This window comes from Neoarius graeffei, chromosome 2 (assembly GCF_027579695.1).
Source record: "Neoarius graeffei isolate fNeoGra1 chromosome 2, fNeoGra1.pri, whole genome shotgun sequence".
NCBI classification, from domain to species: domain Eukaryota; kingdom Metazoa; phylum Chordata; class Actinopteri; order Siluriformes; family Ariidae; genus Neoarius; species Neoarius graeffei.
In genome coordinates, this window is record NC_083570.1 from 94415249 (window position 1) to 94441964 (window position 26716).

Genomic DNA, 26716 nt, shown 5'->3' on the forward strand with positions numbered 1-26716 from the left:
AAACCTCTGGCCGACTCAAACAGGTTTTCCTCCAGAATTGCCCTGTATTTAGTGCCATCCATCTTTCCTTCAGTCCTGACCAGCTTTCCTGTCCCTGCAGGTGAAAAATATCCCCACAGCATGATGCTGCCACCACCATGCTTCACTGTAGGAATGGTGTTCTCAGGGTGATTGGTTTGTGCCGCATATGGCATTTCCCATGATGGCCAAAAAGTTCAATTTTAGTCTCATTTGACCAGAGAATCTTCTTCCATGTGTTTGGGGAGTCTGCCACATGCTGTTGGGCACACTCCAAATGTGTTTTCTTTTGCTGCAGTTACAGTTGCAAGTCTCTTGGGGTACGTCTCTTTTAGCTTAGCACATCGGGATTTTTGCCCATTCCTCAAAGCAAAACTGCTCCAACTCTTTCAAGTTAGATGGGTTGCCTTGGTGTGCAGCAATCTTCAAGTTATGCCACAGATTCTCAACTGGATTGAGGTCTGGGCTTTGATTGGTAGGCATGTTGTGTAAATCAAATGGTGCTGACCATTTTGGTGCTGACCCCCCCCCAAAAAAAAAATCCATTTTAATCCCAGCTTGTAATGCAACAAAACACCAGGGGGGATGAATACTTTTGCAAGGCACTGTAGTATGTCCCAAAACATCTCATGCATGTTTATTTTTTATCTATTATTATTATTATTATTGTTGTTGTTTCGCCCACTGACACAATGTTTTGATTGAAAGGACCGATTCAGTTTCAGACCCACAAGCACTGAGATTTACATAAGTGCGATTTGGAATCATTTCACTTAACCTTTTATTCACTGGATATGAAGCCTGCGTGTGTCAAAGCCCTCGGCTCGGCTTGACTTGATGGATTGATGGGGATTTAACGAGGGAGGAGGGATTTTGCTCCATCTCTCATAGGTGGTGAAGTGGGGGGCGGAGGCCAACACTCACACTTGCCCAAGTGCTCCTGACACCAGCGGTCAACGAGAAGACACACACACACACACACACACACACACACACACACACACAGCGGAATAAATTGCACTACCTATGAGCTGAATACAAATCATATACAAATGGTACTGCTGCATCGCCGGTGCTCGCTCATTTGTTATCCTGCTTCATCTGCTCATTGCACAGAGGTCTTAAATCTTAAAACTGCTCTTTGTATGCAAAGTTTTGCTGTATAGACAGTCTATATATACGTGTGTGTGTGTGTGAGAGAGAGAGAGCAAGAGAGACGAGGCATATTTAAAGTTCAGTAATCCCAGAATAATTTACAGTGACACCAGAATATCAGAATAATTTCCACATTTCGAAGGCTCTAAGCAGTCTCAGGCGAATGCAGCTCTATTGTGAGCCCAGAGCCGTACCTTATATATCACATGGCCCCGTGATGGAGCTCTGCAGGCCTTTCCATAAATAAAGGCACTCATTTCGGACGCAGAACACACCGTATAAAATATTTAGTGACGTCTGGGGGCCATAAAGCAGAAGGGCAGACATGAAAATAAAGTGCGAAGACCCAGTTCATTTCCGTAGGCACGGCCAATCCGTAAGCACGCTCTCTTTCTTCCTTTCCAGGACCTGTGAGTATGGAGGGACAAAAAACAACCTCTCTCTGTGCTCCAGGTGCACAATCCAGCCCATAAACAAAGGCATGCTTCACCGGTGTCTTTTATGAGGCCTTTTTTGCTTTTTGTTTTTCCTGTTCTACATGAAGAATGAACTTTGAGAAGGAATTTGTTGTTAATCTGCTGTTTTTCAGGCACAGCTCTCTGTGTCCGTCATATCGTGAGCAGTTAAATACATTTATACTGATACAGAGTGAACATTAGCAGGAGGATCGTGCTATGGGTTTGTATCACACAAGTATACAAAGGAAAAACTGTGACGCTTTCTTGAGCTAAATCAATCAATAAATAACGAGACCGTCAGTGACGGCGTAGCTCACTGCGGCTCCGTCTAGTCCAGAAGGAACGATCTAAAGTGGGCCACCTTGCGCAATGATATACACCCTAGGAATATATACACCCTAGGAATACCGACCTGTTTGCCAGAAAGAATCCAAAATGGCGACTGAGAAGAAGCGATTTTTGTTGAGCTGCTCATTAAGGCCCATAACTTCATTAATAATTGTAACGAAGCAAATCTGGGTAGAAGTTATATGCACCCTAGGTACCCCTACCCTCATGCCAGAAAGCATCGAAATCGGTGAAGAATTGAGAGACAAAAAGCGATTTTCATGAAATGTGGACGATACCAGACGGACGACGGACAGCACATGCTGGTATAAGCTCATCACCTGTCAGCCAGATGAGCTCATAACACCGAGTATCAGTTTAACCTGAACTTTAAGGTTTTGGTCTCGCCAGTCCCCAGCCACTTGGAAACTTTCCCCGTCACACAAATGACACACTTCCTCTGAGACGCATCTTTGTGCTTCAGCACAGGGCAACGTGACACATACTGAGGAAAGCGCTATCTATCTACCCTGTTCTGCATACATGAGCTCACAGACACTAACGATGGCTAGCGGCACTATGATGGACAGGGTAGAGAGAATATGCCCCTCCCACCCAGAGAGCATGGACAGACTCTTGAAGGCTTTTCTGTACCATATTTTTTTTCTTTACCTGTGATCCCAGCATGTTTCATTTCCCCTCTTGCGAAAATCCGTTAGCCGCAGCATTTCTCTTTTTTTTCCATCATCGCTTGCTTTTCTGCTTTTATAGCTAAAGCAGTGGCCCAAGCACAAAGCATTCACTTCACAGAAACGCCAGTTCACTGAAGGGGAAAGGACGCAGGACATGGCATGTTGACTTCTGGCAGGAGTTACTTTTGGTTTTGTCAGTGTGTGGTCGGTCAAAGCACAAGACTTGGAAGCATCTCATCCACTGGCATATACACTTTCTGGCCACTTTATTAGGAGCACCCATACACCACCTGCTGTTTGATGCAGTTCTCTAATCAGCCAGCACCTTGACAACAGCACAGTGCTTCAGATCATGCAGATACAAATCAAGCGCTTCAGCTCATATTCACATCTTCAAACATCAGAATGGGAAAAATTGTGATCTCAAAGTGTGACTTTCACTTGATGCCGAATGGACTGGTTTGAGTATTTCAGAAACTGCTGATCTCCTGGGGTTTTCACACACAACAGTCTCGAGAGTTTATACAGAATGGTGCGAAAAACAAACAGAGGCAGTTCTATGGGTGGAAATGCCTTGCTGATAAGAGAGGTCAGAGGAAAATGGACAGATTGGTTTGAGCTTTTTTTGCCAGGAAAGATATAGTAACTCATAGCAACTCTTGACAACCGTGGTGAGCAGAAAAGCATCTCAGCGTGCAACAGCAGAACTGGGTTCCACTCCTGCAGCCAAGAACAGGAGTCTTAGACTCGAGAACAAAGTGGCCAGTGAGTATAAGCTCCAGTTTTTTTTTTCTTCGTTTTGTTTTCTGTCTGCGTGCAGAAATCTTGGCACCTATATTATATTTAAGCCTAAACCAGACAGCTTAAGACATATGTTCAATTTATATGCTTGCTGCCTAGTTTGTATACTCAGAAGTGCACTATATTCCCAATAGAGTATGTGATATACAGTGCCTTGAAAAAGTATTCATACCCCTTGAACTTTTTCACATTTTTCCACCTTACAACCACGAACTTAAGTTTTTTATTGAGATTTTATGTGATAGACCATCACAGAGTAGCACATAATTGTGAAGTGAAACGAAAATGATAAATGGTCTTCAAAATTTTAAACAAATAAAAATCTGAAAAATGTGATGTGCATTAGTATTCAGCCCCCCTGCGTCAATACTTTGTAGAGCCACCTTTTGCTGCAATTACAGCTGCAAGTCTTTTGTGGTATGTCTCTACCAGCTTTGCACATCTAGACACTGAAATTTTTGCCCATTCTTCTTTGCAAAATAGCTCAAGCCCAGCCAGATTGGATGGAGAACGTCTGTGAACAGCAAGTTTCAAGTCTTGCCACAGATGCTCAATGGGATTTACAGTGGGGCAAAAAAGTATTTAGTCAGCCACCAATTGTGCAAGTTCTCCCACTTAAAAAGATGAGAGGCCTGTAATTTTCATCATAGGTACACTTCAACTATGAGAGACAGAATGGGGGAAAGAATCCAGGAAACCACATTGTAGGATTTTTAACGAATTAATTGGTAAATTCCTCGGTAAAATAAGTATTTGGTCACCTACAAACAAGCAAGATTTCTGGCTGTCACAGACCTGTAACAACTTCTTTAAGAGGCTCCTCTGTCCTCCACTCGTTACCTGTATTAATGGCACCTGTTTGAACTCGTTATCAGTATAAAAGACACCTGTCCACAACCTCAAACAGTCACACTCCAAACTCCACTATGGCCAAGACCAAAGAGCTGTCAAAGGACACCAGAAACAAAACTGTAGACCTGCACCAGGCTGGGAAGACTGAATCTGCAATAGGTAAGCAGCTTGGTGTGAAGAAATCAACTGTGGGAGCAATTATTAGAAAATGGAAGACATACAAGACCACTGATAATCTCCCTCGATCTGGGGCTCCACGCAAGATCTCACCCCGTGGGGTCAAAATGATCACAAGAACGGTGAGCAAAAATCCCAGAACCACACGGGGGACCTAGTGAATGACCTGCAGAGAGCTGGGACCAAAGTAACAAAGGCTACCATCAGTAACACACTACACCGCCAGGGACTCAAATCCTGCAGTGCCAGACGTGTCCCCCTGCTTAAGCCAGTACATGTCCAGGCCCGTCTGAAGTTTGCTAGAGAGCATTTGGATGATCCAGAAGAGGATTGGGAGAATGTCATATGGTCAGATGAAACCAAAATGGAACTTTTTGGTAAAAACTCAACTTGTCATGTTTGGAGGAGAAAGAATGCTGAGTTGCATCCAAAGAACACCATACCTACTGTGAAGCATGGGGGTGGAAACATCATGCTTTGAGGCTGTTTTTCTGCAAAGGGACCAGGACGACTGATCTGTGTAAAGGAGAGAATGAATGGGGCCATGTATTGTGAGATTTTGAGTGAAAACCTCCTTCCATCAGCAAGGGCATTGAAGATGAAATGTGGCTGGGTCTTTCAGCATGACAATGATCCCAAACACACCGCCCGGGCAACGAAGGAGTGGCTTCGTAAGAAGCATTTCAAGGTCCTGGAGTGGCCTAGCCAGTCTCCAGATCTCAACCCCATAGAAAATCTTTGGAGGGAGTTGAAAGTCCGTGTTGGCCAGCGACAGCCCCAAAACATCACTGCTCTAGAGGAGCTCTGCATGGAGGAATGGGCCAAAATAGCAGCAACAGTGTGTGAAAACCTTGTGAAGACTTACAGAAAACGTTTGACCTCTGTCATTGCCAACAAAGGGTATATAACAAAGTATTGAGATGAACTTCTGTTATTGACCAAATACTTATTTTCCACCATAATTTGCAAATAATTTTTAAAAAAAATCAGACAGACAATGTGATTTTCTGGATTTTTTTTCTCATTTTGTCTCTCGTAGTTGAGGTATACCTTTGATGAAAATTACAGGCCCCTCTCATCTTTTTAAGTGGGAGAACTTGCACAATTGGTGACTGACTAAATACTTTTTTGCCCCACTGTAGGTCTGGACTTTGACTGGGCCATTCTAACACATGAATATTCTTTGATTTAAACCATTCCATTGTAGCTCTGGCTGTATGTTTAGGGTCATTGTCTTGCTGGAAGGTGAATCTCCTTCCCAGTCTCAAGTCTTTTGCAGCCTCCAACAGGTTTTCTTCCAGGATTGCCCTGTATTTAGCTCCATCCATCTTCCCATCAACTCTGACCAGCTTCCCTGTCCCTACTGAAGAAAAATATCCCCATAGCATGATGCTGCCACCACCATGTTTCACAGTGGGGATGGTGTGTGCAGGGTGATGAGCAGTGTTAGTTTTCCGCCACATATAGCGCTTTGCATTTAGGCCAAAAAGTTCAACTTTGGTCTCATCTGACCAAAGCACCTTCTTCCACATGTTTGCTGTGCCCCCTACATGGCTTCTGGCAAACTGCAAACGGGACTTCTTATGCCTGTCTTTTAACAATGGCTTTCTTCTTGCCACTCTTCCAAAAAGGCCAGATTTGTGGAGTGTACGACTTATAGTTGTCCTGTGCACAGATTCTCCCACCTGAGCTGTGGATTTCTGCAGCTCCTCCAGAGTGATCATGGGCCTCTCGGCTGCTTCTCTGGCAAGTGCTCTCCTTGCTCGCTCTGTCAGTTTAGGTGAACGGCCATGTCTTGGTAGGTTTGCAGTTGTGCCATACTTTTTTCCGTTTTTGAATGATGGATTGAACAGTGCTTCTTGAGATGTTCAGAGCTTGGGATATTTTTTTATAACCTAACCCTGCTTTAAACTTCTCCAGAACTTTATCCCTGACCTGTCTGGTGAGTTCTTTGGTTTTCATGATGCTGTTTGTTCTTCAGTGTTCTCTAACAAACCACTGAGGCCTTCACAGAACAAGTGTATTTATGCTGAGAGTAAATTACACACAGTAGGACTCTAACTAATTAGATGACTTCTGAAGGCAATTGATTGCACTGGATTGTATTTAGAGGTATCAGAGTACAGGGGGCTGAATACTAATGCACACCACATTTTTCAGATTTTTATTTATTTAAAATTTTGAAGACCATTTATCATTTTCGTTTCACTTCACGATTATGTGCTACTCTGTGTTGGTCTATCACATAAAATCTCAGTAAAAAAACTTTCAAGTTCGTGGTTGTAAGGTGGAAAAATGTGAAAAAGTTCAAGGGGTATGAATACTTTTTCAAGGCACTGTAAACAGATAAATGGATCGTTTACCCAAAATAAAGCTTTGAAACACACGTTTTGTCAGACTTAATTTACGCGACTAAATTGGAATTTTTGGCAACTCTGGTCAGACAGGTTGTCTGCAGGATTTTTCCTCTTTAGGGATTTTCTTGTGCCTTTTTCAATTTTGTGAATAATTAACAACTTAGCATGCTTTCATCCCAGACCTGCAAACACAGTAAAGAGCCCTTACCTGAGGGGAGGAAAGTGTGAACACGAGGTGTTTGAAGTGAGGAGTTGTGCGTGCGTATGAGACTTAGAGCACAGAAAGTTTTTTTTTTCCCTGCAGTGGTGAAGCTGTGGCAGAGGGAAGAACAGAGTAAACACTGGCGTACATTTCTAGCACAAAGGAGACAGCCGGATAAACGCAGCATTTCCCTCTGCAGGTGCTCTTTACGGAATAAACACTTTTTTTTTAAAGTAAGAAGTGTTTACGTATTGTTTATGGATATTTCTATGATGTGCTGAAGCTTTGTTAGGAGAAATTTCATACTTCATTTTCAGCATCAAATTAATTTATCACTTGCTTGTCACCTTTTTTTTTTTTTCTTTTGGCTTCGTCAAATCATTTTCAGATACATTGAGACAGTTATGAGTGTTGACCGAGATAATGGCAAAGAAGCTGGCGGTGATTACGCACCGTCTGGATGGGACAAGGACCAGATTCTGCGATAAACAGCCAAAACCGTCTGGACCAATTAATCCCATTTTCTGTTGGCTACGGGCCTGTCAACAGCAGCTATTAAAAGTTTCAGGAAGTGTGCCTTTTACACTCCTTACACTGTCTGCTCATGTGTGTTATTCCTCTACTGAGCAGCTGGCATAGTAGCACTGACTTGCACTGAGCTTTCACATCTAATAGGAAACCTGTTGATGATCTGATCTCGCTGTTCTGCGCAGGTTACCGGATCCGCCTCGGCTCCAGCACGGATAAGAAGGACACGGGCCGGCTGCATGTCGACTACGCTCAGGCCAGAGACGACCTGTACGAGTGGGAGTGCCGGCAGCGCATGCTGGCCAGAGAAGAAAGACACCGGCGCAGAATAGAGGAAGACCGTCTACGCCCGCCGTCCCCACCTCCCATCGTTCACTACTCCGAGCACGAATGCAGCCAGCTGGGGGAAAAAATCAAAGGTGCGCACTTTATCATCAAGATAGAGCTGGAATCAGTTTTCTTTTATTTGTACTGGAACATTTGGGTTCTTTTTTTCCCCCCACCTCTACACTTTATAAAGGATGTACATTCCCTGCAGACTGGCAGTGTGTTTGTGTGGCTCTGAGCACTGTCTGTCTCGCTGGGTTTGAAGTAGCATGCTGCTAAATAGAAAGCACCATCTGTTTAGTGTTTGAATGATGATCCACAGGCTGACGCGGAATGAAAGAACAGATTTTTTTTTGTGTGTGTGTGTGTTTTTTTTGAGTACTTTAAGTTTAGTAATGAAAGGAAGGAAATATATAGTTTTCCAGATGTAGTGTTTGTGTTTAAACACTCTACTGTAGGATGTACCTCTTTCTTTCCTTACCAAGCCCATTGCGACCATGACAGTCCTCGAACCCACCATCAAACTCGCCTATGACCACGGGCGATTGCTCTAAGACAACGAGGGAGGCTCAGCCTCCTCTAAAAATGACAAACATCGTGGAGGATGAATTGCGCTAGGCTTATGTTATAGCCGACCTTATAACATTGCTATTTCAGATCCAGAATCATAGAAATATATGTGCTCAACCCAACTACAGTGCGAAATCATTCCGTTATAACTTTCCCCAGTTCGCCTAATGTGTGCGTGAGTTTTTCCCCCTCGTGACAGCGTGATGCAGCCCAGCCTCAGTGGACTTCAATGGCATTTGGGAGCTCTGCGCTTTTCAATATCAAAATGCAAGACGGTTATTGGACAAATACTGCGAAAACGCCCGCCCACGGAGTCTCACGGACTCCCAGCCTCAGTGGACTTCAATGGCATTTGGGAGCTATGCACTTTTCAATCTCAAAATGCAAGACGATTATTGGACAAATACTGCGAAAACGCCCGCCCATGGAGTCTCACGGACTCCCAGCCTCACAGTGGGAGGGACATGGCAAAGCTTTCCGCGAGGAGACTGGTGATTGGTGAAAGCGGCCGGATATTTTCTTTGATTGACAGCTCGTTTCAAATATAGACAGGCAGCGGTGAATTTCTGTTCAGTTCCATGCGGATTCGCAAGTGGTGTGGTGTATTGTAAGAGATCAGCTTACATTTTGATTTCATTCATTACATACGGTTTCTACCAGCTTTTTTAGTTTGTATATATTTTCATTGTAAATAAAGTGTAAATATAGTGTTGTCAAGTTTGCTATCTTAGTTCCAGAAATTTCGTTTATTTGAGTGACTGAACTTGAACTTGAGGGGGCTAGTCAGCTAGCAAGAAAGCTGCGCACGGATGCCAAGCATTGCTGATTTAATTTTGGCGAAGCCATTTGCCAGTCTTCCTTTCGAGGAAAAAATTAAAATTAAAGAGCAGGGTAGACCAACGCCTCAAATTGACTTGGTGAAAAAGGTAGGGAATAATACTCGTTCCTTTCAGCTCTCCTGGTACGAGAAAGTGAATTGGCTAACAGCAAGTTCAGTGACGAGGAAAATGTATTGTTGGCCATGCCTCTTGATTAAACCCGGATCCGTGATTTGGTCAAACGTGGGCTTTGATGACCTGCACAATTTCACAAGGGCATATAAAAGACACGAGATCAGCAATGAGCATGTACTCAAAGTCGACTCAGCAACCTTGCTCTACTTGCAATTGAGAGGAAGTTCGTGAAGTCTCTAGAGAAGACTCCCACCTGGTATGACAGGGTAACTGAACATTTTCTAGAAAAAGAAAGGAGGGCAGAATTTTCTTTTAAATAATACTGATATGGTGGTGACCCACATCAACAACAGTAAATAGGCTACTTTAGTAATATGTCATGGATGGACCAAAATATAGAATCTATTTAAAATGTTTATGCTGAGTATATTATATTGGAATATATATTTTTCTGGATATGAATTAAACACAGCTACAATTTGGAAAACATTTTTAAACAAAAACACAGCCGAGAACATTTCACACTACAGACCTGGATTAAAGGTGAAGGGTTATCAAAATTGTCAATAAAACATTTCTCAGTCAAAATAAGTAAAATATAGGGAAAGTGTCATTGAATGAAATGTGTGGCACCCAGCTCTATGTTTGGCTCCCCAAGGTCAGTGCTTGTGCCTATTCCAGAACACTCTGCTGTTACTGCTGAGGTTCCTGACAAAGAGCTGCTTTCAATAATGATCAATTTTTAAACAACATGCCACAATTTTAAAATATAAAATGTTAAAATATACCCCCCCAACACCACCATCATGTATATTGGACAGTAGGCTAATGGGCCAAAAGAACCTGTTATTTCACAGTTTGTGACCCTGCCAACAATCAGCCAGATCAGAGGCAAGAGTATGGGCAAAATTGATGTGTTTTTTCTTTTTTCTTTTAAAATCTGGAAATATCATAACCGACCAACCTCCCCTGTTTGAAAGACTACCAGCCGCCACTGCCTATGACGTTTCAGTCATCCACGAAATGGTTGAGAAGAATTAAATTGGAAACCGAACTCTAATAACAATAAGTTTAACTTGTATAGCACCTTTCTCACACCCAAGGTCACTTTACAATTACAAAACAAACAGGGGGGAAAAAAACAAGCCCACCAAAAGAGGGTCAGGATGTAACTCTAGTGGTGTAGCTGCCCATAATCCCACCAAAAGACGCACAAGGGTATGTCCCACACCGCCTGCACAGACGCCACGATGTCACCAGGCAACAGCGCTTGGAACACCGCGCCATGGATACATAAAATGAGCACAGAAGCACCGCCACATAAAGCGCTGGACAACCACGATGTTGGAGAACAACAAGCTCACTGCAGTCCATAGCAAACAGAACATGCATCACTCATGGCGGAACAAGGCCTGAGGAAACCGACGCCCAAAACTGGGTCTGGAGCTACGCCACAAACAGCACACAAAACATTCAAACAAAGAACAAATGTCAACCATACAAACACAAAAGAATGAAAAAGATGAAAAGAAAAAGCTCTGGCATGAAGCGGCAGCCAAAACGCGCACAGCGTACTCTCAACCGGAAATGGAAATAGGAAGAACTCTGCAGATTTTTTATTTCTTCCAAAGTACAGCCTGAAAAGCCCACAAAAATGTCAGATGTTTTAAGCTGTCAATCAAACAAGGGGGTGGGAAGTAAACAGGAGGTAGGAATCTGTGAAATCGCCCATTTTTGTGTTGGCTGTTTACATAAAATTACTTGAACTGAGATTAGTTTTTGCTGAGATGATGTGTGAAATTATTCTGTCTCATGAATCATATATTTCAGAGCAGTATACACTTCTGGAAAAATTAAGAGACTGCTGCAAAATTATCACTTTCTCTGGTTTTACAATTTATAGGTATGCGTTTGAGGAACATTAATGTTTTTTGTTTTATTCCATGAACTACTGACAACATTTCCCCCAAATTCCACATAAAAATCCTGTCACTTGGAGCATTTAATTGCAGAAAATGACAACTGGTCATAATAACAAAAAAGATGAAGTGTTTTCAGATCTTGAATAATAAATAGAAATCAAGATCATATTCAATTTTAAACAACACAGTACTAATGTTTGAACTTCAGATGAGTTCACAAATCAATATTTGGTGGAATAACCCTAACATTTAATCGCAGCTTTCATGCATCTTGGCATGCTCTCCACCAGTCTTTCACGTTGCTCTTGGGTGATTTTATGCTCCTCCTGGTGCAAAAATTCAATCAGCTCAGCTTTGTCTGATGGCTTGTGACCATCCATCTTCCTCATGATCACATTCCAGAGGTTTTCAATGAGGTTCAAGTCTGGAGATTGGGCTGGACATAACAGGGTCTTGATCTTGTCGTCCTTCATCCACACCTTGATTGACCTGGCTGTGTGGCCTGGAGCATTGTCCTGCTGGAAAACCCAATCCTCAGAGTTAGGGAGCATTGTCAGAGCAGAAGGAAGCAAGTTTTCTTCCAGGATGACCTCGTACATGGCTTGATTCATGTGTCCTTCACAAACAAAAATCTGCCCCATTCCAGCCTTGCTGAAGCACTCCCAGATCATCATCGATCCTCCACCAAATTTCACAATGGGTGCGAGATACTGTGCCTTGTAGGCCTCTCCGGGTCGACGTCTAACCATTAGACGACCAGGTGATGGGAAAAGCTGAAAATTGGACATATCAGACAAGATGACCTTACTCCAGTCCTCTACGGTCCAATCCTTATTGGTCTTTAGCAAACCTCACCCTGACTCTTCTTTGCTTCTCACTGATTAATGGCTTTTTTCTAGCTTTGTATGACTTCATCCCTGCCCAGCAGAGCCTGTTTCAAACCGTCCTTGCCGTGCACTTAACCCCAGTTGCTAGATGCCATTCTTTTTGTCGGTCACTTGATGTCATCCTACAGTTTTTAAGTGACATTCAAAGGAGTTGATGATCATCCTGGTCAGTGGAGAGTCATTTTCGCTCTCTGCCAGTCGGTCACTTTGTTGTCGCCAATGTCTGCTGCTTGACCTTGTTCTAATGAACTGCCATATTTGAAATATTGAGGATGCAAGCAACCTGATGCTCACTGTATCCCTCTACTAGTAAAGACAGAACTGAACCCTTCTTTTTCCTCACTCAAAACTTTCCTTTTTAACTCTTTTGGCATGATGAATAGATCTTTTTGTATTCCAATTAAATGTAAAGGTACCACTTGTACTGTTTTTGCCATCCAAACTGGTCCTATTGCAAGAGGATAGTGACGACCACAGCAGTGTTTTTTATACTTTTCCTCGTTAAATAAGATTTGATTCAGGTGATCTCCTAATCAGCACCTCATTAAGTAAAACGAGGTGTTTGTGTTGGAATTCCAGCACAGACACTGGAATAAAATGGCTGCCATACATAGAGATGCTGACTTAAGGAAAAATTGAAGTGGTCTCTTAATTTTTTTCCAGAGCTGTATTGCAATATATTCTGTGGCTGATGAGCAGGATTATGGGGAATGTAGGTTTTATTCTGCCTTCAAAAATCATCCCAATGAAAGAACCTCAGAAAAGAGCGTTCTGTCCAAATGTTCGGTTCGGAACATGAGTCGATTCCATTTGATTCCTTTCCAGTTTGGCCGGAGGCCCTTAGATTTAGGGATAAAGAATATAAAGTCCAGGCATCTGTATTTCATTTTAAAGTAAACTTTATAACAGACATGGATATGATTTAATGTGGCATTATAGTCATGTTGAATATAAAGTGTAGGACCGGTAAAGTGTTGGTCAGGGAGCGAGTTACACAGTTAAACTAAATGATTCGTCCTTCTGACACACTGATTCAGTCTGAGAGGAGCTGATGGAGTGTTAATGATCAGTATATACAAACAACCTCTTTGCACCACCGGGGTGGGGGAGTGTTAGGATAGACTGATAGTTACTGGGTCATTCCATGCCAAATCAACAAGAGGTTATGCTCGACCATCTCAGATTTCAATGAAATTTGGAGGGCTCAGAGATACTATTAAAAGAAGTTAATCCCCAAAACTTGAGCTTCCTGTCACCAATAGTTTCAGAGATACAGGCATTTGAATTTTTCGATTTTTTTGTTTTTTTGCTCAAAACATACATATTTCAAAGTGCAATATAATCTTTATTATGCAAGATAGAAACCTAAAATTTTGCACAGAGAGACTCAATGTCTTGTACTACAAGCTTCAACTTAGAATTTCAATGGTCATTGTATATTAGATGGTGATTTTAACAAGGAAATTAAAAAGACAAATTTGCATTTTTTGCATTTTTAATTCATTCTGGAAGCTTGCCTGTGGCAGTAATGCTTAAACTAATAATGTTATTCAAATCTACACAGAAATATCTACCAATTTCAGTTTTACCAAGCCTCCACTATTCCTAGTTTGTCTGTAATAGGGTTTTGAAATTCGACGATTTCTAAAACATGCCATTTTCAGTAGCAAGAAATCCAATGTGGGATAGCAGTTAGGAACTTGTAATTTTTTTTCAGTAATCCCCAAGACCCATATTTTATAGTTCCAAATTTTTGTTCTGTGTCTCTCAAGTATTTTTAAACTACAGGGGTTTAAAAAATCCATTTTCACCAAATTCAAATTTTTGATATATTTTCATATAACTGATATTTGAGGGTTAATAAATGCTTCAATAAGGCTCAAGTAGGTTAGGAGACATGTTTCTTCCTCAATTTTAAATAAAATTTCAATTAATGCTCAGTATTAATTATTTGTAAATTGATTTTAATCTAAGACTGTGTAACATTAGCAATCAATGACCAGCTATTGTGTACCAGTCAACAGCCAGCCTTATCAATATCAACACAGCACAATACCAGAACAGGTGGCTCATATCTTATAGTTTTAGAGTTTGTAAACTGCATAGTTGTTCAGATAACATTATATTGCTTGGATTATATTAAATACATTGTAATACAGAGCACTGAGAAAATTTACCAATGTTATTAACTGAATGTGTTTCTTTGCAAGGATTGGATATTTTGAATAGTTGACTAGGGAATTTAATTGTAGTTGCTTTCAATTTGAGATCAGTATAAATGAGTTTGTTCTTAGACATCTAGAAATGGCTGAACTTCCTCCCTGTTCTATAGGAATTCGACTAAAGAAAGATTCTGACTGCCATAAACTAACATACAACAGAAATTGTAAGTTAAATACACTCTTTTAGTATAGTTTGGAGAAATCGGCGAATTTCAAAACCCTATTACAGACAAACTAGGAATAGTGGAGACTTGGTAAAACTGAAATTAGTAGATATTTCTGTGTAGATTTGAATAACATTCTTAGTTTAAGCATTACTGCCACAGGCAAGCTTCCAGAATGAATTAAAAATGCAAATTTGTCTTTTTAATTTCCTTGTTAAAATCACCATCTAATATACAATGACCATTGAAATTCTAAGTTGAAGCTTGTAGTACAAGACATTGAGTCTCTCTGCAAAATTTTAGGTTTCTATCTTGCATAATAAAGATTATATTACACTTTGAAATATGTATGTTTTGAGCAAAATGCAAAAAAAATCGAAAAATTCAAATGCCTGTATCTCTGAAACCGTTGGGGATAGGAAGCTCAAATTTTGGGGATTAACTTTTTTAATAGCATCTTTGAGCCCTCCAAATTTCATTGAAATCTGAGATGGTCAAGCATTAATTTGTCAGATATTTGTTGATTTGGCATGGAATGACCCTACTGTGCTATTCATTGTGTGTGTGTGTGTGTGTGTGTGTGTGTGTGTGTGTGTGTGTGTTAGGATAGACTAATAGTTACTGTGCTGTTCATGGCAGAGGTGTGTGTGTGTGTGTGTGTGTGTGTGTGTGTGTGTGTGTGTTAGGATAGACTAATAGTTACTGTGCTGTTCATGGCAGAGGTGTGTGTGTGTGTGTGTGTGTGTGTTAGGATAGACTAATAGTTACTGTGCTGTTCATGGCAGAGGGGTGTGTGTGTGTGTGTTAGGATAGACTAATAGTTACTGTGCTGTTCATGGCAGAGGTGTGTGTGTGTTAGGATAGACTGATAGTTACTGTGCTGTTCATGGCAGAGGTGTGTGTGTAAGGCTAGATTGATATTTACTGTGCTGTTCATGGCAGGTTTGTGTGTGTATTAGTTTATCTGTGTGCTCAGATCAAGGGTGAATTATGTTAAACAGACCTGTGAGCTTTCTGAAGCTGAGCAGATGCTGTTGCTCTTATTGCACTCACTCCACGCAACACACACACACACACACACACACACACACACACACACACACACTCCGCACAAGCACACACACTCCGCACAAGCACACACACTCCACACAAGCACACACACACACTCCACACAAACGCACACTCACTCCACATATATACACGCACACACTCCCATACACGTACACACACTAAAGAGGTCTGAACAAAGGAGCGTCTTCGCTTTGCACTCCTTTTGAATAGAGACACTAAAAAAGAGGCACTGAGGCTCTGAGCAGAATCCTAATGCCCTTCATTACAATGGCTTCACACACACACACACACACACACACACACACACACACACACACACACACACACACACACACACACACACACACAAAAGAGCTACACAGTGGCAGCTTGGCTCTCCTGCTAGAGTGCTAATAACCGAGCCGATTTCAAACACGCCACATCTGCAACAGCTGCGCTACGAAGTACACAACACAAGTCACAAATATGTTACTGTATATCATTTGGAGATTTTAGAGGAGTTCAGTGCAACACTAGAACACTCAGGCTTTCTGGACCAGATTAGTTTGACGTTCACGAGTTCTTTCTTTGACATCATGTTTCATTGTGTCAAGAAAAATAAAGAAGAATTACTCTATAATATATTATACACTTCAACTCTCACCAGGAATATGCATTTCTTCACGTGGCAGACACGGTCCAATCCCAGCATTCAGTTACTGATTCACAGACACTTTTCTAAGTTCAGACATCAAACTTTTATAATGAACAGATGAAGCAGGCAGTGAACCCCTCCCTACATTGCTGTTGGTTACAGATCACTTGTCCTGCTTTGGTAAAACGTACACAATTACAAATTCATGAGCTACAGGATGTTCAATCTGGTAAGGATAGAAACGAGAAGGTTTCACCAGACAGGTTGTGTCTCCGTGCTAATTTGGGCTGTTTTACTTATCTTAATTAGAGCTTACTATTATTCTGAGTAGCTGTTAAATCTGTTACTATCATACTTTGTCTTATCTTATATTGTTTTTCTACATACGATACTGTGGAAAAAGTCTGAGGCACATGCAAAGAAATGCTGTAGAGCAAAGATGCCTTAAAAAGAAAGAAATTAAATGTTTCTGCTTTGTCTGTCACACTTGCTTCTTTTTTTTATTTTCAGTTAAACCCAGCAGCCTTCATTATGTTTTTTTGTCTGACAAGTGGTCTCTTCAATAATATACCGTTTTCTTCACTGGCATACAAAGATTTTTCTATAACATTTAATTTTGTGCTGGAAAACATTTAATGTTTGAAATCTAAAATGTTTTTGTACTGATTCAATCATGTAAAAGACATAAAATAAAAATGTATAACACAGTTTGTACTAAAAACAGGGTGCCTAAGACTTTTCCACAGTACTGTACATATATTGTATATTGCAGCGTTGTAGTTGAGTCACTCAACCTCGAGTCCGAGTCCAGTCTCGAGTCCCCAGTGTTCAAGTCCGAGTCATAAAAGAAAATTACGAGTCGAGTCCACTATTGGTCCGAGTCGAGTCCAAGACTCCAACCACATCATGTGACGGTGGCTGTTTTAGCGCCATTAGCATTAGTTTGTTCCTGAACATGCCGTATGAACAGGTGAATGCGCTTCTCTTTGTCAGGGAATGCGAAGTATTCTGTCAGAGATGGTTGGGAGACGGATGGAAGTGCAGAAGGTGTGTTTATTAATACAAGTGAAGACGGTAAACAGTCCAGAACGGCAGGTAAAATCGTAAAATAGTGCAACAGGCAATAGGTCAAGCGAGGCACAAACAGGCTATCGCAGACTCGGCAGAATCAAAGACGAGAAACAGGAAATCAGGGATCAGGAAACCAAACGAGGAAATAAAGCTTGGTAATGTGTCAGCAACGCAACTCAATACTTCACAAAGTAAGTGTGTTTTCACAGTTTTTATATAGACGTGCTGATTACGCCTTAATCGTGTGCAGGTGTGAGTCGCTTACGGTGTGCGTGTGCGAGAAAGAGTGTGTCCACTTGGTGCGTGCGCTGTCCAGAGCGCACCCGAGAGTCTATCTGATGCACGCTCCAAGGCGCGCAGGTGTGACACTCTTGCACGAAATTAGTACAAAAATGAATGTAGATATAAATATCTTATGCCAAATTATTATGGTATGTTACAAAAAATAAAGAAAAAATCCGAGTCCTCATCTCCAATTTACGAGTCCGAATGCAGTTAATGCACAAGTCCAAGTCCGAGTCATCAGTGCTCAAGTCCAAGTCGAGTCATGAGTCCTTAAAATTAGGGCACAAGTCAGACTTGAGTTCCAGTCCTGGACTCGAGTACTGGTATATTGTATTTTTATTGGACCTATTTTTTCTATTTTAATTGTATTTTAAATTAGGCTGATGGTCGTAGCCCTATGTTTTATTTATTATTTATTATTCAGGAGGCATGTAAGGATTCACCCAATTCATGATTCAGTTCAATACACGATTTTTTTTTTTTTTTTTTTTGGGGGGGAGAGGAAAATTCATTACCAAAATAAAAGGGAACATTTATTTTCCTATTCTTTATCAACTTAAGTATTTCTTTTGTCAAGTAAAAAAAAAATCTTTTCATTTTCTTAATAACTAACAATAATTATTTACCCACATTTGTAAAGGTTGGAGTGAAATATAATAGCCTATTAACTAAAATAGTCCTTTTCATAAAAATGAAAAAAGTGAATAACCAATCGGCCTTTGCTTCATAAACTTTCATGAACATTTGTACTCCCTCCATTTGCTTCTCTTTTCTTTATCTTTCAGCAGTCTGTAAAAACAGAGATCTGATTTCTTGTTAAATTTATTTGTACTCAATCACACAACAGCTCTTTCCCATTTTAGATGTTTTTAATCGTGTTTTTGCAGCATTAGAGCTGTGTTACTTCCGCCTACAGTGAAGTCATGTGCATTCCCACTATTTCAATAATAATGGCTGGCGTTGAGTGGTATATCAGATATATTCCATTCAGCTAGCATGATACTGAACGAGTCTTTGACCAAGTGGATTTTTTGGATCAGTGTTCAATAACCTGGTAATGTTGTGACATATGCTGCCTTCAAAGCCACAAACATACTCTTTCCTTACAGGTGCTTTGATGGATCGATATTGAAGTTCTGCTTTATGAGACCATGATTAATGAGGCAGTGTACACTCTCAGAAAACAAAGTCCGTTATTGTACCTTTAGGTCTACACCGGCTTGTCACTGGAGCCGTGCTCTATAAGGTACTTATTAGTACCATTTATATACTGATTGGGAACATACCATATATGTACGTTTTTGACCCTAAAAAGGTACACATAGTTACCTTGAGGTCCAGTAATGAGCCCTAGGGGGTACATTAGTATAGAATGTACCTTGAGGGACAGAAATGGACTCCGACTGTAGGGGAGAGTGGGGTAAGATGAGCCACTTTTTACATTTTTCATCATAACTACATGTTAAAGCCATTTTTGCTTCCAGTCTACACACCATACCAAATTTCAAAGTGTACTGTTACTATCTGAGCAAAACATAATTGATAAGCTCTTATGGTTAGAGTGATATTACCTCTTGAAAAAAAAATGTCAAGTGGCTCAACTTACCCCATGCACGGGGTAAGATGAGCCACTGTGTGGGGTAAATTGAGCCAACACAAAACATGTTAGGTTAACAAAGTAAACAACTTTTATTATTAGAAATGCAATCAATGAATCAAGTCAAGTCAATCAAGTGGGGGATAGGGCCGTTGCATAGAGAAGGGGAGATGAAGAGAGAGGTGATAGAACGAGATGGGATAGGGAGGGATAGATAGATGGATAGAGAGAGAGATATGCGTAGATAGATAGAAAGAGGGATGGTTAGAGAGGGAATGAGAGATATACTATATTATAGAAATTACTAAAACAGTAGAACAGTGCCAAAAAATCTTATTTCTTTCAGTAGGTTAAAACATTGCTAAAACATGCAGCAATCATTCCATCAATCATTCAATCATTTCATCATTATTCAATGTTCCAAACATTCAAATGGCAAGGGAACACCATTTGCCTCTCCCTCCGTGCTGTCCCCCCAACAGTAAAGGGGCGGGGCAATTTTTTCACAATATCCTGTCTTGACAGGACAGCCTCATCTTTCTCTTTGAAGACAAAGGTTGGCTTTCTTGCAGAGCCATGGCATGACCGGCTTCTTTTGAGAAATCTTGCCTCTATTTCGAAGACATCCAATTTGATTATCTGGCCAATGAAGAAATGCACTTTCTTCTTCCCCGTGTATTTTGCCACAACATAATCCCCCACATCTAACAACTGGTCTTCCTCATCTGATGTCATGTGTATATATATATATATATATATATATATATATATATATATATATAATATATATATATGTTGTTGTCATATATGACCAGTAAATGTGAAAACTTAAGTGTCATCCATATTGGGTAAGCTCAGCCACCAATGGGGTAAGTTGAGCCAGTGGCTCAACTTGCCCCACATCTAATGGCTCATCTTACCCCATGGCCACCATTTTGTAGAAAAATGCTAATAAAGGGGATTAGGCTAATCAAAATTATTTTTATTAGCATTCATATCATAGCTTAGAAAGCCACTAACTTAACCCTAATGTGTCTAAATATTATTCTACTTTTGTCTTCTCTAAATCATCTTCACTGTGGACAAACATGGAATTGACTTAGAAAGCACAAAAACACATTTTTATAAATATGTCCCTCACCTAGTTTGACATGTGGTGCTCCTCTCCACAAGTGTAAGTAAATGGTCCCGGCCCCCTTTGAATGTGGTCACATGGTCACATTTGTTTACTGTTTCTTAGAAACAGGGGGTGGCTCATCTTACCCCCTGGCTCATCTTACCCCGCTCTCCCCTACCCCTATTTCTAATAATGTAAGCATCACGGGAGCAGCCTTCTCTTTTCAGACATCCCTGAAATGCTAAAACGTTATGTTTTGGCCATTTTTTCCATTTTCAATAGTAACAGTCACTGAATCTGAGACTCAAGGTGTCCTCCAGTTGGTTCCTTTATTTTGGAACGGCCCTGCGTCGGCTTCATCATTGTACACCAGACCCAGGCACTGATTCTCCGGCTGGTTCTGAATTAACTATTAACCTTCTAAGAGTCGCATCTGAGAGGAAATTTCTGCTTTCTGAAGTCTTATGAAACACTTCTTAACATTTCCATTTTCCAGTCTGATAGTGCAAAAGGCATGAAAGCGAGTAACGTGTGTTCCAGTGCGAAAGCTCCTTCAGCATATCTGCCTAATTGCTTGAGCATTCATTAGCAATATAACCTTTGGCTAATTTGGCATGAGGTATGGAGGAGGATTGGTTTGTGAGTTGCAGCTCTTTTTTCAGCCCTGTCCTACGCATTCTGGTCTCAAAATGCAGAATCTGTTCCTTCATTGGCACCCGAGTTAGGATTTGGCTAAAAGCGACCAAAATACAGCTTGGATGCCATCCCTCCTTCTGTGATGTTCTTTCCTCGGAGTCGTGCTGTTTGTGTACATGGTACATGCTTGTAGTTTCTGATGTGTTTTGACAGTGCTGGGTCTTAGATTAGACGTGTTGTTCCTTTTTTTGCCCAATGGGGTGCATCAGGAGAATTTGTTTCACAGCATACAAGAATACAAGTACAACCCCGATTCCAAAAAAGTTGGGACAAAGTACAAATTGTAAATAAAAACGGAATGCAATGATGTGGAAGTTTCAAAATTCCATATTTTATTCAGAATAGAACATAAATGACATATCAAATGTTTAAACTGAGAAAATGTATCATTTAAAGAGAAAAATTAGGTGATTTTAAATTTCATGACAACAACACATCTCAAAAAAGTTGGGACAAGGCCATGTTTACCACTGTGAGACATCCCCTTTTCTCTTTACAACAGTCTGTAAACGTCTGGGGACTGAGGAGACAAGTTGCTCAAGTTTAGGGATAGGAATGTTAACCCATTCTTGTCTAATGTAGGATTCTAGTTGCTCAACTGTCTTAGGTCTTTTTTGTCGTATCTTCCGTTTTATGATGCGCCAAATGTTTTCTATGGGTGAAAGATCTGGACTGCAGGCTGGCCAGTTCAGTACCCGGACCCTTCTACGCAGCCATGATGCTGTAATTGATGCAGTATGTGGTTTGGCATTGTCATATTGGAAAATGCAAGGTCTTCCCTGAAAGAGACGTCGTCTGGATGGGAGCATATGCTGCTCTAGAACCTGGATATACCTTTCAGCATTGATGGTGTCTTTCCAGATGTGTAAGCTGCCCATGCCACATGCACTAATGCAACCCCATACCATCAGAGATGCAGGCTTCTGAACTGAGCGCTGATAACAACTCGGGTCGTCCTTCTCCTCTTTAGTCCGAATGACACGGCGTCCCTGATTTCCATAAAGAACTTCAAATTTTGATTCGTCTGACCACAGAACAGTTTTCCACTTTGCCACAGTCCATTTTAAATGAGCCTTGGCCCAGAGAAGACGTCTGCGCTTCTGGATCATGTTTAGATACGGCTTCTTCTTTCAACTATAGAGTTTTAGCTGACAACGGCGGATGGCACGGTGAATTGTGTTCACAGATAATGTTCTCTGGAAATATTCCTGAGCCCATTTTGTGATTTCCAATACAGAAGCATGCCTGTATGTGATGCAGTGCCGTCTAAGGGCCCGAAGATCACGGGCACCCAGTATGGTTTTCCGGCCTTGACCCTTACGCACAGAGCTTCTACCAGATTCTCTGAATCTTTTGATGATATTATGCACTGTAGATGATATGTTCAAACTCTTTGCAATTTTACACTGTCGAACTCCTTTCTGATATTGCTCCACTATTAGAATTAGGGGGATTGGTGATCCTCTTCCCATCTTTACTTCTGAGAGCCGCTGCCACTCCAAGATGCTCTTTTTATACCCAGTCATGTTAATGACCTATTGCCAATTGACCTAATGAGTTGCAATTTGGTCCTCCAGCTGTTCCTTTTTTGTACCTTTAACTTTTCCAGCCTCTTATTGCCCCTGTCCCAACTTTTTTGAGATGTGTTGCTGTCATGAAATTTCAAATGAGCCAATATTTGGCATGAAATTTCAAAATGTCTCACTTTCGACATTTGATATGTTGTCTATGTTCTATTGTGAATACAATATCAGTTTTTGAGATTTGTAAATTATTGCATTCCGTTTTTATTTATAATTTGTACTTTGTCCCAACTTTTTTGGAATCGGGGTTGTATGGTTTTTTTTTTTGGTCGTAGTTGATACCGATGTTGATACTGAATCTGAGATTTAAAGGAGTAACCTGCTTCATATTAATCAGTCATAATAATCAAGAAACACTTTAGTGATGTTGGTTATCAGCTCATCCGGACAATAGGTGATGAGTTTATGCCATCCTGTGCTGTCCGGCATCGTCCACATTTCACGAAAATCACTTCTTCTTTCTCAATTCTTCACGGATTTTTATTCTTTTTGGCAGGAAGGTGTGTCTGCCTGGAGTACATATGGCTTCTACCCAAATTTGCATAATTGCAATTAATAATGAAGATATGGAGTAATTAAGCCCTAACAAGCAGTTTCCACACAAATCGCTTCTTCTCTCTCAATTCTTCACTGATTTTGATTCTTTCTGGCATGAAGGTAGAGGTACCTAGGTTGTATATAACTTCTACCCAGATTTGCTTAATTACAATTACAGTATTAACGAAGTTATGGACTAATTAAGCCTTTATGAGCAGTTCAACAAAAATCACTTCTTCTCAATGAATTCCTTGCCGTTTTGGATTCTTTCTACCAAATAGGTTGGTATTCCGTGGATATAGCTTCTATATATAGCTTGTGTATATAGCTTGCAACATTTGTTGCATAAGGTGGCCCACTTTAGATTGTTCCTTCTGGACTAGACGGGGCCGGAGTGAGCTACGTCTACGTCATTGACGGTCTCGTTGCTGTTTGCTGCTAGCAGTGAACTTCTCATGTTGAGTTTCATGTTTGAGATGTTTTGGTGTTGAAATAGTGTGTTTAATAGAGTAGAGTAGGCTCATTTAGTACGCACAGGAAGGGTGTGTATGTGTCTCAGTGCTCGCAGAAGTGAACTGCTCATGACAGTTTCTCTGCAAGCTCACCTTCATGAATATTTATGATATTGGTATCATGGCATTTTTTTTTTTTTTTATGAGTAGGTGTGTGAATGTAAACAAGCACAGTGTTGGATTGATACCAGTTTCGGTGTTGATGCATCCCTACTCCCCACCCGTCTTGCTCTCTTTATCGTTTTAGATGACTCCAAGTTTCCCGAGGCAGTGCGAGTCCTGTTGACCTGGGTGGAGCGAGGCGAAGTGAACCGCCGCAACGCCAACAACTTCTACTCCATGATCCAGTCGTCTAACAGCCACATTCGCAGGCTGATGAACGAGAAAGCAGCGCACGAGAAGGAGATGGAGGAGGCCAAGGAGAAGTTTAAGAATGCCCTGGCTGCCATCCTTGTACAATGTGAGTGCTGTTCTCCTGCACACTTTAAAGCAGCGCTTGCTTTTAACACTCTGAAAAGAGACGCACTCAGCAAATGGGTTGCACTCTCTCAGAACATGAGCTCTCGACACTTTCAGCCGTCTTAATCTAAAGCATAATGCAGTGGCACTTTAGAGATGATTGATCCAGTGCCCAGGGATATGGAAACACACAGCCCACAAACACAGTTCGTGGGAATGTAAGTACTTACTGTGGCATGAATTGATGTTTAGAGAGAGAGAGCGAGAGAGAGAACATTATGCACATGATAAATAAAACACAATATATATATATAACATGGTGAACTAAACCAAAAGATAGAGCATTTTATCTTATTTGCAAAGAAAAATGAAAGAAAGCACTTCCTCTAGAGAAAGGCGTGCAGGTGCTGTGTCCTGCCTCACCATCAGACCATCCTGTTATTTTACTTTTATTCTTACACATTATATGATATGATATATATATGATATATGATACACATCTGGGCTGATGTCCGTTCACAATCTGGGAATTATTTCCAATTCCAAATCCATGATTTCAATTTGAATTGAGGGACAGAAACCGGGAAACTGAATCGATTTGAAATTCAAGGGAAAAAAATCGAATACATTGTTTAGAGCTTGGAAATAGTTTTGAATAATTTGCATAAGCATTCGTCAAATGATGCACTGTTAGATTTTTTTTTTTTTTAATTATCATTTTAACCCTTTAAACTCCAAGCAGCCTTTGGTATACATCACATATCGACTCGGACACGTGTTTCACTCTCATCACTGCACACATTTCCAAGTAGTGTGAATGTACAGTAGGTACTAAATAATCCATATATAGTCTATCCACATTCACTGGATGTGAGCAATCGCTCGGTCTGATTGGCTACTCTACTACTAGGATATCAGCTCATATACCGTGAGTAGAGAAAAACAAAATGACGGCGCGTGTTGCTGAACCAACCGAGGACGAAATAAAAAGTACTTGAAAACACCCCCCCCCCCCCCCCCCAAAAAAAAAGCCCAACAAATTATGGATTGAAAGTATTTGATGATAAGAACGCATCTTTTTTTAATTTTTCAAGAATTGTTATTGAAGCATTTTTCAGAAATTGCTCCTTTCATTTCGCCGGTTTGTTTACATTCTAAGCAGAAATGATTTTGTCGGATGTTTTGTATAAAGTTTTTATTTATCGAATTTGCAAAAAATAAAAGTAAAAATGCTCCGTTTCTGAAAATCCAGTGAATGTGGACAGAATAAAACGGTTATTCCACTCAATCTCATCATACATGGCTTATAGACAACTCGGTGCTACGCGCCTCGTCAACTATCAGCTCATGTACGACTCGATTTCATGGAATAACTGTTAAGTAATTATAGGATACATGTGGCAGTCTGGGGAAAACATGAGCTTTTTTTTTTTTCATTTTCTATTGAGATCTTCTGAAGTATAATACATTTCTCATTTTCCCTTTCTCTTGTCTCAGTGAGTTTTGGAGATTTTTCATTTTAATTTTCATTTAATTTAACATGTAACGAACAAAATATAGACGACATAAATATGACCGTTCATTTTTATCTCTGATTATACTGTAGGTTTATGATGGAAAACACGCCATCGTGTCAATCATCCACATCAGTCTGTCTAGTCTCTTCTCCTGGGATAAATATCAGATATCAGTTTACCAAACTGGAGCCTCAGCATCACTCTTGACTTGGCTGATCACGTTTCATGCTCGAGTCTGTGCTGAAATAATTGCTAATTAATTTTGTGAGTTTCGTTCTTTTCGCTAAATCTCCCTTTAAAAAAAATAATAAATTAGCAGTCAAACATTTCAACTTTGCCATCTCTACGCTGTAATGTAATGGCGGTGGTGTATTTTGTGTCACAGCTAATTAGACAGCTGATGTTTATATCGTTGACAATTAAATTAATTATGTCTGTCTGTTTCTTTCGCTAACAACAGTTGATCAAAGTGTGATTTTCACTCAGTTAGCAAGCTAGCAGTGAAAACATTTTCAGACAGACGGAATATTTGTACACCCATGTTTGTTAAACTGGTTCCTAATTTACCAAATGTGGTCATTACATTACATTACATTACATTTAGCAGACGCTGTTATCCAGAGTGATGTACAACATACCCAGAGCAGCCTGGGGAGCAGTTGGAGGTTAGGCGCCTTGCTCAAGGGCACTTCAACCATTCCTGCTGGTCCAGGGAATCAAACTAGCGAAACTAGGTTTTGGTCCCAAACCTTCGTCTCTAACCATTCGGCCATGGCTTCCACATTACAGAAAACAAAGGCAAAGTTACAGTGTTTTTACATCATTTTGGTGAAATATATATATTTTTGTAAAGTTACGTCTCAAAATATACCGTATTATGGGGAAAAATTAAATAAATTCATGAATGGGGGGAAAAAAAAACCAAAAACATTATTTTTCAGCCACTGAACATCCAAACATTGGGTTTTCCCAGACTGCCAAACACAAACATTTAATATGAATAAGTCAGTATTAAGTTGAGAGTT

The 26716-nt window shown here is 40.5% G+C and overlaps 1 protein-coding gene across 3 annotated transcripts in view; it reads left to right on the top strand.

Moving 5' to 3' along the window:
* The window catches only part of enox2 (ecto-NOX disulfide-thiol exchanger 2), a 766926-nt gene that overhangs the window by 614208 nt on the left and 126002 nt on the right, over window positions 1–26716 (top strand). For all 3 annotated transcript variants that reach the window (XM_060915209.1, XM_060915211.1, XM_060915210.1), the window contains exons 7-8: window positions 7753–7986; window positions 23963–24175. In XM_060915209.1, coding sequence (XP_060771192.1) covers window positions 7753–7986; window positions 23963–24175 — 447 coding nt within the window. The remainder of the gene's footprint in view (window positions 1–7752; window positions 7987–23962; window positions 24176–26716) is intronic.